General features: G+C 43.7%; 1 protein-coding gene across 10 annotated transcripts in view; it reads left to right on the forward strand.

Annotated features, from left to right (window-relative positions):
* Positions 1-18,366, forward strand: part of TNS1 (tensin 1) — a 390,644-nt gene that overhangs the window by 307,185 nt on the left and 65,093 nt on the right. For 7 of the 10 annotated variants that reach the window (XM_054971388.1, XM_054971389.1, XM_054971390.1 and 4 more), the window contains 2 exons: positions 9,244-10,986; positions 17,652-17,738. In XM_054971388.1, coding sequence (XP_054827363.1) covers positions 9,244-10,986; positions 17,652-17,738 — 1,830 coding nt within the window. The remainder of the gene's footprint in view (positions 1-9,243; positions 10,987-17,651; positions 17,739-18,366) is intronic. The other 3 variants (XM_054971391.1, XM_054971393.1, XM_054971394.1) reach the window with 1 other exon arrangement.

The following is an 18,366-nucleotide window of genomic DNA, read 5'->3' on the forward strand; positions in this document are numbered from 1 at the left end:
GAAACGGACTGAGGTGTTGGTGGGTGCTGGAAGGAGTCCCTGAGAACATAGAAGCTAAAAGATTGCCTTTTAGGTTTCAGCAAACTAGAACTGAGTAGCAAAGCTAAATGTTTCTGAAATACAGAGGATGAAAACTGTCATGCTTATGGCTGTGCAGGCAAACATCCTTGAACATGAGCTTGTTTGTTCTTCCCTTGATGGTAGAAGAGACGTCGCTCACCTGTGGCACGTAAGAACCTTAACTGGGGGCAGCCTGGCTCCCATGTTGCCTCACTGGTGATATTCCTTGATTGTTATCCAGTGGGCAAATAGGTCATGGTGAGCATTGCCCATTGAGCTAATATGCGGTAGTGATTAGAGTGTCAGTCAGACTACCATCTGCTAGACCCAGATTCAAACTCCCACTCTGCCAAGAAAACTTGCTGGATGACCCTGGGCCACTCACACGCACTTAGCCTGACTTACCTCACAGGATTGTTGCAGGGATAAAATGGAGGCGAGGAGAACAATGTGACTTTGGGTCCTCATTGGGGAGAAAAGTGGGGTATAAATGAAGTAAATAAATTCTGGGGCTGGTGCTTCAGCTTTCTCATAAGCATTTATAAGGAAGGGTGATATTAGTCTCAAGCTAAGACAAGAATGTTGATGAGCTCATTTTTTAAAATACTCTTCAGTAGTCGATTTACTTACAAACCACAGAAAGCTGATGGAAAGCAAAAGCGGCTGACTGGCTGCCTTTCACGCTGAGTAGGGCCTTTAGGCGGCCTGAACTGCTAAAGTTATCGACAACCTTGTATGAAACTCCCATAAGCACGGAACTTTGGTTTTCATCATTGCGTCTGGTTCCTGCACTCTCTTTCTCCCCCTCATCATACTTGTCTGTAGGGAGGTGGGGGATGCCTCCCTGCCTGTCATCAGCTGACTAAAAGCAAGAGGATTCTCCCCCCACCCATCGTGTTTGTTGTCATGCACTGCCAATACTGTGGTCTGAGGTTTCAAGGTGCAGGGTGAGGGGCTGGCAGAAAGTCTTCTCAACTACCGCAATGCAGGAGACTTTAGCTCTGCTCTGCTGTTATCTCTGCTCTGCTCTGAAATGTGGTGCGTTGTGAGGAAGAGTTGTGGAAATATGGCTTCCTCTCTGGGAATGTTTTCTAACCTTTTTGAACTTAAGCAAAGGCCTATGTACAGATTGGAGGAGAGAACTTGCATATCTGTTCAGTATGGACATTCCACTTCCTCAGTCAATTTGGACTTCTATTTTTTTTTTTTTTTAAAAAAGCACCCTCAAGATTTGTTAGAAAGAGTCCCTACTCCCCAGTCTATCCTGGAACATCAGATGCTTTCTGAAGTCTCTCTGAGAAGTAAGAGGAGTGCAGAAAAACGATGTAAATGAGGTTGCGTCCCACTGTGGGATTTTAGAGCTACCTTTGCAGTTTGGGAGCTTTGATGGTTGTGCTGCTGTTTCTTTCAGTCCATGTGGACTCCAAGCATTTGTGATGGGGATTGGCCCCCTGAAGATACAGATGGCAGGGAACGAGTGTTCTGATTCACAGGACTGTGAAATGCAAACAGACAAAAAGGGAAAAAAAGAGAGTGGGTGTTAGTGTCAGCTGCAGAGTTTTCTGAAGACCTTGTGGGTTAACTATAAGAAGTTGCTTTTGATCCAGAAGATGTTTGATGTGTAAATTCTGTCTTCTCTTGTGCTGTTTCTGACCTTCTTGGAAGTTCAGTGTAAAATGAGAAGGATGGTCCTGATGGGGTGGAACATTCATTTTGATGATCTTTAGGCCCCTATCAAATGCCTTCACATGCCTTGGCCTTTGGGATCATGCAAACAATAGATCGTATGAAATTGTACCTAGAACTGTATGCAGATCTCAAAGTATTGGACTCTGTTGCTGTCCATTCTTCACTGAATCAGTGGGTGGAAGCACCTCCCTTCATCAGAAGAAAAAATTAAATGAAAGTGTTCCCTTTTCACTTTCAAGATTCTGTTCCAGTCGAAGCTAGCCTGAATAATAAAGTGTGTTTGGCTAGAAGTTGCTTTTGGAACGTTTATGCTCTACTGTCCTATAGCTGACTGTTAACATAGCACAAGCATTGAATGATTGTATCAATCAGTTTCAAAGGCTTCCAGCCCCTGAACAGTCTTCAAAAAAAGTTAAAACTCCCCTAGAATAATTGCATCTTGCTCTGAGCTCATTGTGGGACCACATGTTTGTTGCTTTGCTGTATTCTTTCTTTCTTAGTCAAAGCATGTTTCTAAAGGTACACTGCCACGCAGAATGGGAAGATTGGCACCTTCACTTTTCAGAAATGGAGTGGGGAGAGGAAAGCAGGAGGAAACTTGTAGTGAAGGTGAAAAGAGTGCCAATAAATGTGAAGAATCAGTTCAGTTCCTGCCTTGATATGTACTTTTTTTGATGGGCTAAATTTATCAGTCTGTTAGTTTCCATGGAGTTAAAGGTGTTCAGTTGATCCTAATGCTGCTACTTAACTTAGATGCCATATACTCTTTTTAAAAAAATAATTCCCTTCCCATGTCTTCATTGTTCAGCAGCTGGAAAAATGCTGCTGTGGTTGTGTGGGGTCCCTTTGGAAGAAAGAGAAAAGTTTTGGCAAGTATGGAATGGAAAGGAATGGTCTGGCTGTGTCCCTGGTCTCCTCCCCTTAGGACAGAACTGTCTTTTCTCCCTCCTTCCCTCCCTGCTGTTGCTGCACTCACTGCACTCCCTTCTGTCATTCTGTCTCTTTCTCCACCTCTTTTTCTTCCTCCTCCCAAACACTGGATGTTGAGTTAGAGGCTGGCAGCTCCTGCAATCCTAGTTCCATGCTCCCGGCACTCAGCTTCTCCTGTGATGTCATTCTGAAATCACATAACTGCAGGATGATAAGTGAACCCCTCGGGATCTGACTGGCTGAAATTACAGACATGGTTTTATCCCACTTTGCTTCCTACAAGCCAGGGGAAAAATAAACCTCACTCCCTTGCCTGACAGATGGAAAGGCAGTGCGCTCTTACAGGGTCTTCTAGGAGCAGCCTTGCACTTCAGCTCAGACGAATAAACAGCCAAAGCAGTGTCTCCAGCTACAGAGGCTTCCCTCTATGGTGAGTTCACTTTTTGTCTTGGGGTGATCCATGTGAATAAGAAGCTGTCTGATACTGACTCAGGCCATTGGTCCATCTAACCTAGCAGTCCCAGCTTTGGTTGGCAGTAGCTTTCTAGTTATTTCCCAGCCCTGCTACCTGAGATCCTGTAAGCAGAGATGCTTGGGAATGTAGCTGGGACTGTCTGCACGCAATGTTAATACTTTGCTATTAAGCCAATGGCCCTTCCTGATCTAAGCTTATGGCATAGTAAAGCGGGTCCCATCTTTGCACTACTCACTTGAGCTGAAGATGCTCAGGAGAGGGATGAGTTTTTGGCATCACCAGCCTCATTAACAGGGCAAGCGATGAAACTGAATGCAAGTTTGGAGTTGAAGACCTAAGTGCTGAACATGTACATCTCTCCCGGTGGGCTGGCTGCAATGTTGTCTCTGCAGGGTCTTCATCCACCTGCAAACAGAGGACCTTTTGGAGTATCTGGGTTTGGTTCAGACAGATGTTGCTCTAACTGTAGCAGAAGCTTGCTTAAGGCAAGATGAGAAGCAGTATATAGCTAATATTAACTTGATGGAACCTGTATATATCTTTGCAGCATGACTAATACAGGTATTTGCATAAACTGCCTTATGTTAAGAATATCATTGAATTTTTCAGGAGGACAAGAGGGAGGTGGAATGCTAAAGCTTTACCTAGGGTGACAGATTGTCAGAAATAGCTTCTGGGTGCAGATCAGTACTCTCTGGAGGTGGAGGAGAGCTAATTCATTCTGGCTGTACTGCTCAATGTCACACACCGACCACAAATTGAAAGCTGGTCCCTTGCTAGCAAGGATCCTCAAGGAACAGGGACTGAGGAATAAAAAGATTATCTTCTCCCTTCCCCCTCCAGAAAAGAAGATTTGATTCTGTACTTTGCTTACCTCTGTTGCTTACTTCAACATGTAAACGATTCCTTCATATTAATATTTTTACTACAGTGGCACACCAGACGCCACCAAGACTTGCACAAATTATTTTTGGAATTGACCCCCCATCATTTCCAGAATGCTGGACTTGGTCCTAATCGGCAGCACTGTCTCCCTTACAGCGGCAGCTTCTTTTTATATCTTTTGTTTATCAGGACATGAACTTGAGGAGGGAGGGAGGGAGGGAATACATGGGAAAGGAAGCAATCTAACAGGGAACTCCCTTGGCTTACTCGTGTACTAGGTGGAGTGTATGAACCATTTGGGTGCATCATGTGTGATATGCAACTGCAGGGTTTGGTTGTTTGTCTTATCTAGCTAGGCTAGTGAACTTTGCGGCAGAGCATCTGCTTTGCATCCAGGTTCAATTTCTGGCATCTCCAGTTTAAAGGCTCATGTAGTAGGTGATGTGTAAGATTTCATGAGACCATAGACAGCTGCTGCATGTCAGAGTGGACAGTGCTGGCCTTGATAGACCAGTAGTACAACTCAGTATAAAGCAGATTTATGTGTTTGGGGGGGGGGGGTAGTTGTGAATGTCCTGTATTGTGCAGGGGGTTGGACTAGATGGCCCAAGAGGTCCCTTCCAACCCTATGATTCTATTCTATGCTTCTAAAACAGAGAGAGGTTTGGAGAGGAAATGGTTTATCATCCACTGCCCCCTCCCCCACTGTCTGAATCAATACAGATAGCCCAAGCTACCACTTTCCTTTCATGCCCTGCAATATCAAATAGTTCTGACAGCTCCAGCAGCTGGGTCAATAAACAAATGGGTGTATCTCCTCCTCTTCCTCACTGGATATAACTTGATTGAATGGCTCTGCTGGCACTGTTTTCCCATAAGGGAGGAGATGGACAAGTTGGGCACCTGTTACTATTAAGCTGGGCATCACAACGGAATCTTGTCATGTAGCTTTAAAAAGAATGTTCCTTGCACAAGCTGGAAATGCTTGCTGAATGTCTGAGAAAGGGTAACAAACTTTTAAATATCAGTTAAGTGGTACGTAGAGGTTGTGGCCCTCTGGTTCCTGTTTCTTCTATATATCATAACAGGGTATTACAGTAGTGTTGGTTTTCTGTGCAAGGGCTTGTAGAAACAGCAACAGAGACTCTGGGGAGAATTGCCCTAGAATTTAACTATTGAGGGCCATTGCCGTTGGGAAGCAAAACTGGATGTCCTGGGTGCATCAAAACACTGGCTGTTGAGAAATCAGTGGCTTTTATGTCAATAGCATTAGAGGAGGGTGTCCATTTCACAACTTCTCCAAATTCTAATACAGATAACCCAGGAGGCAAAATGCCACATCATCTTTATTTCTGAGAGCCACTAAGTAGAAGTAGCCAGAGGACCTTAGTGGCAGTGTGACCCCTAGGAAAGTGAGGGTGTGCCATAGCTTTCTGTCGTTTGTGCCTGCATCTCTCAAAGAAGACAGAGTGCCACACTAGAGTGCTATAGAGCTCCATAAATTCTGTATAAACCCTGGGTAAACTCAGATATCTCAACCCTTCCCTTGGTGAGTGACCCAAACTGTCTCTGTCTGAAAATGACATTTGGGGAAGTGATTAATCTCTGTGCTCCTTTTGTCCTCTCTTAATGTTACATATAGTCCCTTGAAATATTGTAATGCTCGGATACATTCTGGAACCTTTTTTGGTCTGTATTCTCAATTTCAAATTAATTTCTGAATGTTGGCAGCAGCAAGCAGGTTCTGGACACATTAACTAATTAAAGATGATGTTGTTCTCTCTTCCATGGTTGTCTTTATTATTTTTTTTTTTAGTAACTGGTCTGTATCACCTGCCTCTGTACTCTGCTCTCCATAGCAGCAACACACAAACATCTGGTTACATATACAAAGGCCACAGTTCATATTTATCCACAGAGAGTAGCTTGCCAAACAACAAGAGAGGCTGAGCGTGGCTGAGAGAAGTAGCCAGAGCTCTGAAGAGCTGGTTTTACTTCAAGGGAGGGGGGAAGAACTGTAGCAGTCTTCTTCCTTCGGTATATCTTGTAGCTTCCCTACAAAGCTACTAGTTGATTTGAGGCCTGTGTGTGGCTGCCCAGCCCTTGGGAAGAATGTTGAAGCTTCATCCCATCTTTTTAAAGTAAAGTGGGAGGCATGCTGGCAAACCAGCAACCTGGACTACAAATAGCCATTGTGAGAAGGTTCAGCACAGAGGAGCATGAAGTTGCTTGTTGAAAGAGGCCAGAAATGGTTGGCAAGACTTTGGGTATTCAGTCCTATACAACTCCGGGAGGTAGATGAGTATGTTTCATAGAGGAATCTTTTTGGCAAAACTAGTGTGTATAAGGTGTATTTTTTCTTGTTACATAGTTACTCAAAATGAATTTTGAATGGGTGCTAATGATATGCACAAACCCATGGTTGCTAGCAGACACAAGAATATGCATGTCCCTTTGCTGCTACATATTCTGTACACATGTTCTGGATGGGTACTACTGCCTCTCATGGTATATTTCTTTGTGGTTGGGCTTTCTGTATACAACCATGTATACATACAGTGTGATGTTACTCTGAGAGTATGCACACTCACAGCAAATGTATGCTCCTCTGTGTGTGTGTGAGAGAGTGAAAGAGATACATATGCATGCACTGTATGCTTTGTGTCATGTGCATATGCACTAGTTAGGAATTACTGTTTCTATAGTATATTCCCACCACAAGGAGAAAAATGGGGGAAGATATTCATTAAATACATTCAGTTCCTAGTTACGTGAATGCTTGCTATGAATGGGTGTTCCATTTCATGGCTGCTGCTTCTATGTGGTTTTGAGTGTGTGTGCACATCTTGCTAGGGGATGTTGTGTAGGGAAGAATCTTAGTACCCTGCTGGCGGGTTTGGGTGGCGAGGCAGTTCCGGAAGAGCTTGCTGTCTGCAGATAGGAGCTCTCTGACTCTACACTCTTCCATTAGCCCATCTTCCGTTCCTAAATCAATCCTTGGCTCACTGCCAGAGAGAAGTCATTTTTTCCTCTAAATGAGAGCATTCCATCTTGCAGTGATTTCTGTTCCAGGAAATCTCATAGGGGGGCTGGAAAAAGAAGCAGAAAATGTCCTGGGTAAGCGAGTAACCCTCCTGCAAGAGAACTAGACTTAATGGCAATCAGAAACCCCGAATTGCTTCATATTCTTTATGAATAAATATAGAAAACATTTTTTAAAACTAGAGCCCAGTTCAGACATCCCTCTTTCCTCCAGAGCAGTCCTACAACCTCAGTTGCATAGGGGAAAGTAACATGTGAGCCAAGGGAATTACAGTTGCCTGGTGATAGTGTAAGGTTATGCAGCCATGTTAGTCTGCAGTAGAAGAGGCACTACTGAAGTCAAAACATGCTGTTTCCTGGTGGTAATTCATGGAAATATGGGAGTTTTAAAAATGCTGCCATTCTTACTGCCATTCTTATGTGAATTACTGTCAGATTCTGACTTCAAATTTTAATTGATTATAAATCACTTAAGCAGAACTGGAGAGAAGATTGAGGATCTTCTCATTCTCAAAATATTACCATCTTGTTATGCAAACTATTCAGCAACAGATTTGCCTGGTTTGCTCCACTGCTGTGAGAAATACATAGAGTTTCATTAGAGGGAAATCTTAGGCTAGTCTATGGAGGTCTTTGAGCAAATGAAAAAATGTTGCAGTGTGCTATAGCTTAGGTCCTTTTTTCTGAAGCAAAAGAGCAAGTACTGCCTTGAATTTGTTTCATTGGGGGCTGTGTCAAATGTTTGCCTATTAACACCTTCCGGGGCAAAAACATGTCTGCTTTAAGGGGGTAGCAGTGTTTCCCACCCAGGTTTTCATTGTTTTTGCAGGTCTCCATAGCCATCGTTTCTTTTCTTTGCTGCTACTATGGCACCATTTTTTCTGTAGCTTGTGGTTTTCTTCCTGAAGTGGTCCCAGCTAATCCTGTCGAGAGCATGAATGTCAACTTCATTACCTGATGAGATCTGGCTGTAAATGAAACCAAACCAGCCTTCACTGAATGTATGTGGATGGGCTGGTAATAGATGCAAGACAATCAAATGCATGTACACATCAGAAGTATATTCACACTAAAAGTTAATGGAGAGCCTCTTTCATTGAGGCCACTAGTTTTAACAGAAAATGCTTTATGGGCCCAATGTTTCATTTAGTTGAATGAGGCTGTAGCACGTTTCAACTTTTCTTGGGTTCTTGGATTAGTTGCTGTACAACTGTGTACGGCACCTTTTGTCACCATAGCTCTTTTGGTATAGTGTGCTATAGAGTGGTGGATGGTACGTAACAACAACAACAACAACATTTGATTTATATACCACCCTTCAGGGCAACTTAACCCCCATTCAGAGCGGTTTACAAAGTATGTTATTATTATCTCCACAACAAAACACCCTGTGAGGCTGGTGAGGCTTGTACGTGGCGTCCTCATTATGAGAGGCTCCTGTGCTACGGGAGGATTATGCCTCAGTGCAGAAAGTGCTACTGGACTTCAGTCTTGCTGTTCAGTGCAGAACACTGGATTGTGTCAAAGATGCTTAATTTGTGACTGACCAATGTTTGAACAACTCACTAGCCATGTTTGCTTGGGCTGCTAGGTACTTGACACCCACCCCCTTCGATTTTGGAGTTACAAGCATTCAGTGCAAGCAAGAGACTTGCTGAGCCCCTAATGGACTGCTTTAAATTTAGCAGGTCACAAAGTTTGTAGGCCTGAATTAGATGAACATTTATTCCTTTATGACCCCACACTTATGTGGTCTTACAACTCCTTCCAGCCTTTTTTTCCATTTCCAGAAGAGGTCTCATTTCAGTCTGGATCAATTCGGGTGATTTCCTGCAAAACATCAGATGGTTCTTATCACAATAAAAAGAAAAAAGCTGGTAAATTTGTTTTGCTTTTGTAGCCATTGCCATTTTTCTGACTGTCACCAGGTCCGGTGGGGATGGAAAATGGTAGCGACACACTGGCGTCTCTTGTCTGCAATAGCTTGAAGGACACATGAAGTGATAGTGCTTGGCAGCTGTTTGGCAAAGTCACAGTGTCCCTTCCCACCATAACTAAATGCAAATAAACATCCCAGGAACCGTTTGTGTCTTAATGAGAGCTTTTAGATTATACAGCATAGTATTGATTTTTCTGTCTTCTTTCTCTTCTCTTCCATACAGAGGTTGGGCACACCCAAGGGCCTCTGGATGGGAGCCTCTATGCTAAGGTGAAGAAGAAAGACTCACTCCACGGTAGCACCGGCACTGTCAACACCAATCGCATTACACTTTCAGCAGCCCCAAATCACATTGAGCACACACTCTCCGTCAGCAGTGATTCAGGCAACTCTACTGCTTCCACCAAGACTGATAAAACTGATGAACAGGCAGTCCCTGCAGTCCCTGGCAGCAGTGGAGGAAACAATCCTATACTGACCCCTGAGGAGAAGCGGGAGCTTGAGAGCTTGCTCAGTGGCTTTGGGTTGGAAAGTGAAGCAACCATGCATAACCACAACCCCAAGGGAACAGCAGTAGTGGCCTCCACTGTATCCGGACGCCATGTTGTACCTGCTCAGGTGCATGTTAATGGGGAAGCTGCAAGATTGGTAGCTGAGAGGGAAACGGACATTTTGGATGATGAGTTGCCCAACCAGGATGGACACAGTGTGGGCAGTCTAGGAACCCTCTCATCTTTTGATGGCACCACCAACACTAGTGACATGGGCTATCATGAGGCCCCCCGGATGGAGAGCCTCTCCTCCTTACCCAACGGTTCATCCAATTTCAATGGCATAGACAAGCTGCATGATTCAGAGACAGTTATCAATGGTGGCTACTCCTATAACAACCAGAACACGTTGCGGAGCATGATGGGACGTCACCCCCAGGATCCATATGGGCACATTCGTCCATCAGTGTCTGCCCAGGAAAACTTGGCTGACTATTATCAGCATGGTTTTCCGACTCCTGCCTGGCTGCAACCCCAGCCACTCGCTTCCACCCAGCAGTATCCCTACGGCTATGACCCAAATGGCATATATCGCTCCCAGACCTTCCCTGCAGCTACCACTGAGACCCCTCAACTTCCTCAAGCGCCTGCACGAAGCTTGAGTAGTCGAGAAGCTGTCCAGAGGGGATTGAACTCATGGCAGCAGCAGAGTGGAAGCAGACCACCATCCCGTCCACAAGATGGTGCCCTAGAAAGCCAAAGCCCCAGCATCTCTAGTGCAAGCCCTCAGCCTAGCCCCTCGCAAACAGCACCCTCCCAAAGTATCAGCATCCCTGAATTCCCCAGGGTGGCATCCCAGAAGGAGATAGAGCAGTCAATTGAGGCTCTCAATATGCTAATGCTTGACCTGGATCCCACTGTCTCCATGATGCACAAATCCCAGAGTGTACCAGTGGCCTCTAGAGATGACAAGCCATGCCCAGTCGCTCTTTCCATGTCTGCGCAGCCTGTGACTGGTCCTCAAGTGGTGCAGCCAAGGTCGACCAATGCTTTTGGCCCCATTCCAGGAAGCCCTACCCACATCTCTGCTGGCACCATTGTGACACAGCTGCCTGAACCTCTGCCTAAAACTCACCCCACAAAATTGTTGCTCCAAAACACTGAAGAACCAGAACACCCAGCACAGGATTACAGGGAGGCCTACTTATCCTACAGCTATCCGAACCAACAGCCAAGTGTAACACAAGTATGGAGTTATGGTCAAACTACAGGAAGCCCTCCTACATCTCCCAGGCCTCATGTGATGGCATACAAGCCAATGGAAGAGCTGCACCCCTTGCTTGCATCACCTGTATCCCCCACAATGGTGGAAGTCCAGGTACAAGTAAAGGATGCAGAAATTGATGAAGCACCTTCTCGACCCTCCAAAGAAGAGCCTTTGCACCTTGAAGGGCTGGTGGCCCATAGGGTAGCAGGTAAGAGCCTTTACTTTCTATTTCTTTATGAGTCTGGTATCTCTGTCACTTCAGCTTAGATGTTCCCCCTTCCTCCACTTTTGGAGAAAGATGCTCCTTCAGTTACCTTGCAGAGGAGTTAGCCGTGTTAGTCTGTGGTAGCAAAATCAAAAAGAGTCCAGTAGCACCTTTAAGACTAACCAATTTTATTGTAGCATAAGCTTTCGAGAATCACAGTTCTCTTCGTCAGATGCCTGATACAAAGACAGTCTTTGTATCAGGCATCTGACGAAGAGAACTGTGATTCTCGAAAGCTTATGCTACAATAAAATTGGTTAGTCTTAAAGGTGCTACTGGACTCTTTTTGATTTTGCTTCAGTTACCTTGTTTTGTTTACCTGGCTTAGTGGATAAATTGGAATACTCCCATGGTGGAATAGATTACAATACTCATCAGGATAGAGAAAAATAATGCTTCCTTTTTATCCACAACAGCATATCTCCAAACTTGCTCCAAGCTTCCACTGCAATTATTGTTGCTATTGACTATTAAACACCAAAAAGTGAGCAAGGCACCGTTTGACATCTACATGTCCATGGCTCCTGTCCACAGAACTTATGTTAGATAGAAGATAAGACAAACATCAGATCACAAAAAGAAGATGTTTTGTTAAAGCATTAAAAATGATCTAAGTAGAAGTTGATTGGTAGCAGAAGGTGCTAGTAGAATAGTTAAAGTAATAGTGGTTCAGGGAATAAAAGAATTTCAGAAGTGCTCTCCCAACCACTCTTGCAAGATATGTATGAGAACCTAAGAAATTTTCAAACTTCTTAGGTTGTTTTAATGGTATATGCTAGCAATAGCTGACCTTTTAAGAAGAGTTTCATAAGTCAAATACAAAGTATTCAATAGTACCACTCTAGTATGAATTTGTTCTTTCCAGTGCCTTGGGATAGTTTTGCCTCCAGTCTCATGACGGGAATATAAGCCTGCTTCTGTTCCATAATCAGGAACACAAACTCTCCTGGTTCTGTTCAGAAGTACCAGAAATCCCTAATGACTACAAGGTTTGTAGCACTGATCTATTCAGGAGGTCTCCAAGAAGGGGAGCTTCTGCTAGTCTGAAGCAGTTTGGCACACTTCTCTGAATTTAGATGCTCATATAGCATCTCTGGTCACATCTCTGCTGAACTTGCTGTGACTCCCTTTTGCCAGACTTGCATGTTTAAACTAGGTGAAAGCATCATATCTGATTTGTAATGGCAGGTATTTGGCATTAAGGCATGTCATGCAATATAGATCATGGCACTGGAGCATAGGAACTGCCTGAAAGACTGTTCTCAACAAGATCATGCTTTGACTTGATTTTATGCTCACTGAGAGAGCAGCATAAGAGCCTTTAATGTGTTTACTGCAATGTATTGAGTCTGGAAGGAAATCACCACCACACCCAGAGAGTACAGTATTACATAGCCACTGGGTGCTTTCAGATCTTCTTTTGAAAGCCAAAGTGCCGGCAGTCTTAGACAGGACTTGGCATTCTGTCATCATGGAAACTGAAAATCACTTAGAACAAACTATGCACATGTGTCTGAATGTATGCAATTTGTTCAATTTATTGTGCTGTCAGTGTTTTTGGCTTTCACAGAATGCAGAACATTTTCATACGGACTTGGGTGGGGCAGGGAAGGAGCTAGAAGCGTACACTAAAATGGGTGGAGGGGAGAAGTATAGGTGGGGTACCAAGTGGTCACAGGACCCATTATGGCCCTGTAACAACTGCTTAGATACCCAAGCCTTCAAATAGGTATTACTTGCTGATTTTTACACATTTCTCTGAATCCCTGAGGGCTAGAAACTTGCCATTTTAAAAATAACAATGCTAGAGGAAACAAAATTGGTGGCAGAATCCTTGACATACAGTGAATACCTGTACAGAATATACGTAAATATACCTTAGTCTTGAGCACTGTAAAGGTCTTCCAGTGTCCCTTTTAATGGGCATTGATATACTGTTCCTATAATAGGGCATTTCCCAACTAAATTCTCATTGGTACGCTTCCTAGTTCTCTACAGGTCACATCATAAATGGGGTTGCCCAGGTATGAATTGTACAGAGCACAATTTCCAAAATTATTAGTCTTTGGGAATAAAGCACTCAGTAAAGACAATATACAGAAAGATAAAGGCACATGGTGATGATTACATCTGGAATGTGGCCTTGGCCTTAGTTACCTGGGGACTGGCAATTACACAGAAAAGTTTTTAATTGCAGAGTTCCTTGGAATTGTCCTGGATCTAATCCAGCCAGCAGTGCCAGGTTCAACTGCTGATCTCCTTCCAGCACAGCTCTTGGGCCACAGGTATTGCTGGGGGGCGGGGAATGGCTAGGTTCTATAAGAAGGAGTAGGAGTGCAGCAAGGAAAACCAAACTGGAGCTTGACAGTGCAATCCTAAACAGAATTACACCCCTCAAAGTCCATTGAAGCCAATGTGCTTAGAAGAGTGTAAATCTGCTTAGGATTCCTCTGTTAGTCACTGTGACACCTAAAGGAGTTTACGAATGTTCTTTGGTGGTGAACTCATGGAGGAATCACATTCATACATTCAACGTATTTGTCTAGATGTACTGTATGCTCTCCTGGATTCAAGTAGAAGAGAAGACAGCCCAGTTTTGTTGACAGCAGAAGCTAGCTGTGTACAGCACTGATCAGTTGGAAATAAATTACATCACTAACCCACCTCCTCCCTAAATCAATTTTTCAGTTTTTTAAAAGGAGGTGGCAGCAAATGCAAATTTAATCAGATAAATGTGCATGGAACACTTGTAAAAGCAGGCAGTCTCCCGAATCATATATTGAGGGGCAAGAGAATAGGTGTTTGATTTGTTAGCAGCTATGTCTATCAGATGCATTTTGAAGTCAGATTTCAGCTTCGGGGGCGGGGGGGAGACACAGAAAGCCCTGATGGTTGTCTAAAGAGATAGAGGGAGGAAATTATCAGAGGGGTATCAGTGGCACATGTAGCCATAGCTGGGAGCAAGGAAATTACAAAATCCCTGCAGCTGTCACAGATAACAGCACTTGTTCTGAGCCAAGGGTGTTCAAGTTTCGGGTGTTTCTGGAGGTCAGGGTCCCAATTAATAGGAGACCAAGCAAATGGCAAAAGAGATACTTGTAGTGCTTCTGGACATGTGCAAGAATGGCTCCAACAGCAGGTATGGGAAAGAACTTGCATATGGTTTTGAGATTTCTCAGGTATATAGTATCCCCAGTTGTACACATTTATATTTATATTCATGTTTATAGGTGTACAGCCTTTCTCTCACACTGAAACAAAAACTAAGCACATGTGCAGGAGTCCCCTACTTGAGATGTTTGTAGGCTAGTAATTCCAGAGAATGTTGTGTCCCAAATCCCAAGGGAAGAATAGTTGTCCCGGATGCATGAGCACAAGTCAGCAGTCTGGTTTCCCAGATAGTACTAGATGTCCTGTGATCACAGTGCATGCTGTAAAATCAAAGATCTAGCAGATGCCAAAGGATGAGGAGGAGGAGAGTGGAGAGAATGAAGAGTGGAGAGAACTGCCCCCCTCCTGCTGCCTGGAAGAGAGGAGGGGCCAGCATGTTATTTACAATGTACGCTACTATAAATTGCCTGTTTGTTCCAAGGGAGTATGTGTGGAATCTCACAGATCATCGTCCTCTCTGGTTCTCACTGTCATGAGAACTCTGATTTCCTACGCAGCAGAGTGGGGGCAGCACTATAATGATTAAGGCAAAAGGATTCTAGGAGGATTCACTTCTCCGAGAAAGCTAATCACCCCAACTACTGCAAATCTTGCCTGGCTCACAAGACCCCGGGAGCTGAAATGGGAGCATTACAGCAATTAGCGTGATCCCACTGAGTCAAAGATGCCTGCATAAGCCATTTCATTACTGTACTTTTGCTTACCCTCTAGTACCAAACTGTTGGAATTCCTATACAAGCAGCAAAGCACTGATGTATCACAATGCTGTTAGCTATGGATATGTCCTCTGTTTCTAGATGGATCCTCTGTAGCAAAGAGCCCAGCTGTCTGATGCAATCTAAAATCATCAACTCGCCAGTGTTGATTAAAATTTGCCAGACAGTGTCCATCTTGAATCCAAATTTGATGTGTTAAAGGCTGCATAAATTACAGTGATGGGTGAGCTCCTCCATTTCAGGTTGTGTTTGGATCGCCAATTATGGGTGTCATGATTAAGCAAGCAAAAAAAGCTCACCTTTTATTATGTGTTCTTAATTGACTTGTAGTCTTGAGATTCTGTATATTTGCAGAATTCGCTGTTAATTTAAGTCTATTTTATGTCATAGTTAATGTCACTAGTCGTAGTTCCTACACAGTAAGCAAATCCTCCCCCCTCCCCCGGGTTATTTATATGACTCCATGGAAATGTGAGCAAATCTGGAGATGCTCTGGAGCCCCAGGAAGAAAAGAAGCTGTGCACTCCTTGTATTTGCTTGCCAACCTTTTGGGTAGCTTGTAAGCCAAACAGCTTTTTCATTATTTTCTCTTTTATTCCCTCCCTCCCCCTGACATTTACTGCTTTGAACTTTTTAACTTATGGTGAGACAAAAGAAAAAGCTGCTTTCCAAAACCTTACTGTATGAAAATCTAATTTTAAATCCTAGGGCTTTTCAAGTCTAAGCTCATATTCAGGAACTATGCAATAAAAATCATAATCACATTATCTTGCCACAGAAAATGAGTATTTTTATATAGCGGCTATTTTAAATACATACATACCATTCATATAGATGGATAGATAGTTAGGAAAAGCTTCCCCTAAGGACATGAGGGGAACCTTCAGACACTGTTTAAGTTCCCATTAAAACTAATTTCTACTGAGTGGGTGTGTAAATAGAAAATGAAGAAAGGGCGCATAAATGTAATGACCAATGCATTATTAATTTTTTTAAAAAAAATTATTACAATAATGGAAACAAGTGTGATGACCTGACTGGGCGAAGAGACAACCGTGGCTCCTGAGGCCTTACCCAAGTGAGAAGCCATGGAGGGGGCCAGGTTTCAGCAGCCTCAGCAAGCTGGGGGTGGTATACTGGCATCTCCAGCTTTAAGCCTGACAATCAGCTGGCTGGTGGCTTAGTGGCAAAAAAAACACCCCATTAGCTGCACTTGGGGGAGCTTGACCAATGAGAGCCAATACGAGATTTGGCCTCAGGGGGTAGGGTCATGGTTTCCAGGAACAGTGGAGAGCTCTGACTGGCCAGAGAAGGCTTCCTGGGAGGAGCAAGGCCCAAGGGACCGCAGACAGTGAAGGATATAATGAGCAGCAGTGAAAACATGAGAGGAGAGAGCTGGGGAGGTGAAGAAAGCACAAGCTCTTTGGAGGGAGTAGAATAAACAATGAAGGGCTAGAGTGCAAAAGGAAAGAGAGAACAGTAGGCTGGAAGGAAAAGAGAAGGAAGAAGGAGCAGAATTGGCTGAGGCCCTCCGTAGCCGCAAGGGAGGCACCAGTAACTGTGACACAGATGAAGATAACCTTGAATCTTCTGTGCTAAATCACTCTCAACAATAAAAATGAATTGTACCAGCCCTTAGCCTCAAGTCTGCCTCATTCATGGAAGGGGGTTTCAACATGCATCTCCTTCCAAGGAGCCATCAAAGAGGTAGGACAAGGTCCAGAAAGAGAAAGTGTCTGGACATTTGATCTAGAACAAGAGAGCCAGTGTGGTGTGGCAGTTAGAGTATTGGACTAGGGTTGAGAAAAAGGTAGTTACCTGCCTCATAGGATTGTTGTGAAATTGAAACAGGAATGGTGGCACCACATATGTACATTTAACATGCCCATTTTTCATTTCTACTTACATTTTATTGCTGTAAGCTTCTTGGATGAAAGATGTGATAAAAATGTTTTAAAAAAAGATGACAAATTAATACAGGAAAATTTCTGTGCCTTTGATAGGCAATGGATTTCATAATAAGAAATGCAGCATTAAACAGAACATCAAAAGTGATGTCTATTGCACCTCCTTATGTAAGTTTTGTATCAGAATTGCATCAGGAAAGAGAGGTCCTTTCTTTTGTTGTAGGGAATTTCTTCACCCCCTTTCATTGTGGGAGCATCACAAAAAATCTGCTCAGTGTCTATATCACACATTTTGGCCCATGACTCTCACTCTTACAGTATTTAGCTTCTACAGTCAAAAGGCTTTTAGTTTGAGAGTTAGATGAGTCACCATCCTATATAATTTTCAGTCTAAAGTTGCAAAAATGCAATACATGGTTGATAATAACGGTAAGTTATGTCATACCAATGCCCAGCTCCTCCTGAAGCCAAAGGAAGTCAGGCACCTTCATGACATCGTTACCTCAGCAATCTTATTCCTGAGGCGATGTGTTTACCTCACATATCAAGGAACTAGTAATTGAATTGGTTCACTGGTTCCTCACAATATAACTTTTGCACATCCTTATCACAGTGTCCGTAGGTCTAGATAAATTTCCAACTAATATTTTTTCTTGTGTTTCCCCTCCCTTGTTTTTCCTTTGTATGTTGTGATGTTTGTCCTGCCTCTGACTCCTCTCTTCCTCTCTTTCACTCTTCGTGGTGGATTTTGTTTCATCCTTGGTTGACCTTCTCATCTACTATTACCCACCCCATCTCCGTCTCCCCCTGTCAGAGTACAACGCCAAACTCCGGGACATCCGGAAGAGCATGAAAAGCCCCCATCCTCCTCTTCACCGGCAGCGGTCCTTCTCCTTTTCTGGTTTGTTCTGTTGCTGCTTTTCCTTCTTTCACCCTGCTTGCTCTGGATCTCCTGCATGGATGTTGGTTATTCTGCTATGGCATGGACACCAGTGCAGAGAGATGGGATTTATTTCCACCCAGTGAGAGTGCAAGAATGGGGCTATTTAGAATCCATTGCAAAATGGCACAAGAGAAACCTTGGGAAAGAATCTTCTAATTTGGAGGTGGGAATGTTTGGAGACTTCAACTCTTGTTTAATTCCCAAAGCAGGGACTTTCTGTGGAAATGGTGGGTCCCTTAAATATGACAGATATACATCCCACTGGATAAATTCTCAGGAGTTCTGAGTCAAGCTTTATGTCTATCAGGACTGGAGTCTAAATATAGCCTCTCTCTAACCCCAGAGCCCCTTATTTTTACCATCAGTTGTGCTTCTCTTCCTATTCTTCCCTTTTGCAGTGTGTCTAATGAGCTTGGTGGATTCATTTGCTGTGTGCGCGTGATGTTCATCTGTGGTGTATAGCCAGAAATCACTCACAAAAGGAGTGGGAGGGGTGCTTTTTATACTCAGTGCACACCACGTTTGCTGCTGCTTTGTTGTTGGTGCTGTGTCAGTATCTTCATAAATGCCAGGTGGGAGGGGGTTG

The sequence above is a fragment of the Eublepharis macularius genome, chromosome 2 (assembly GCF_028583425.1).
Source record: "Eublepharis macularius isolate TG4126 chromosome 2, MPM_Emac_v1.0, whole genome shotgun sequence".
NCBI lineage: Eukaryota > Metazoa > Chordata > Lepidosauria > Squamata > Eublepharidae > Eublepharis > Eublepharis macularius.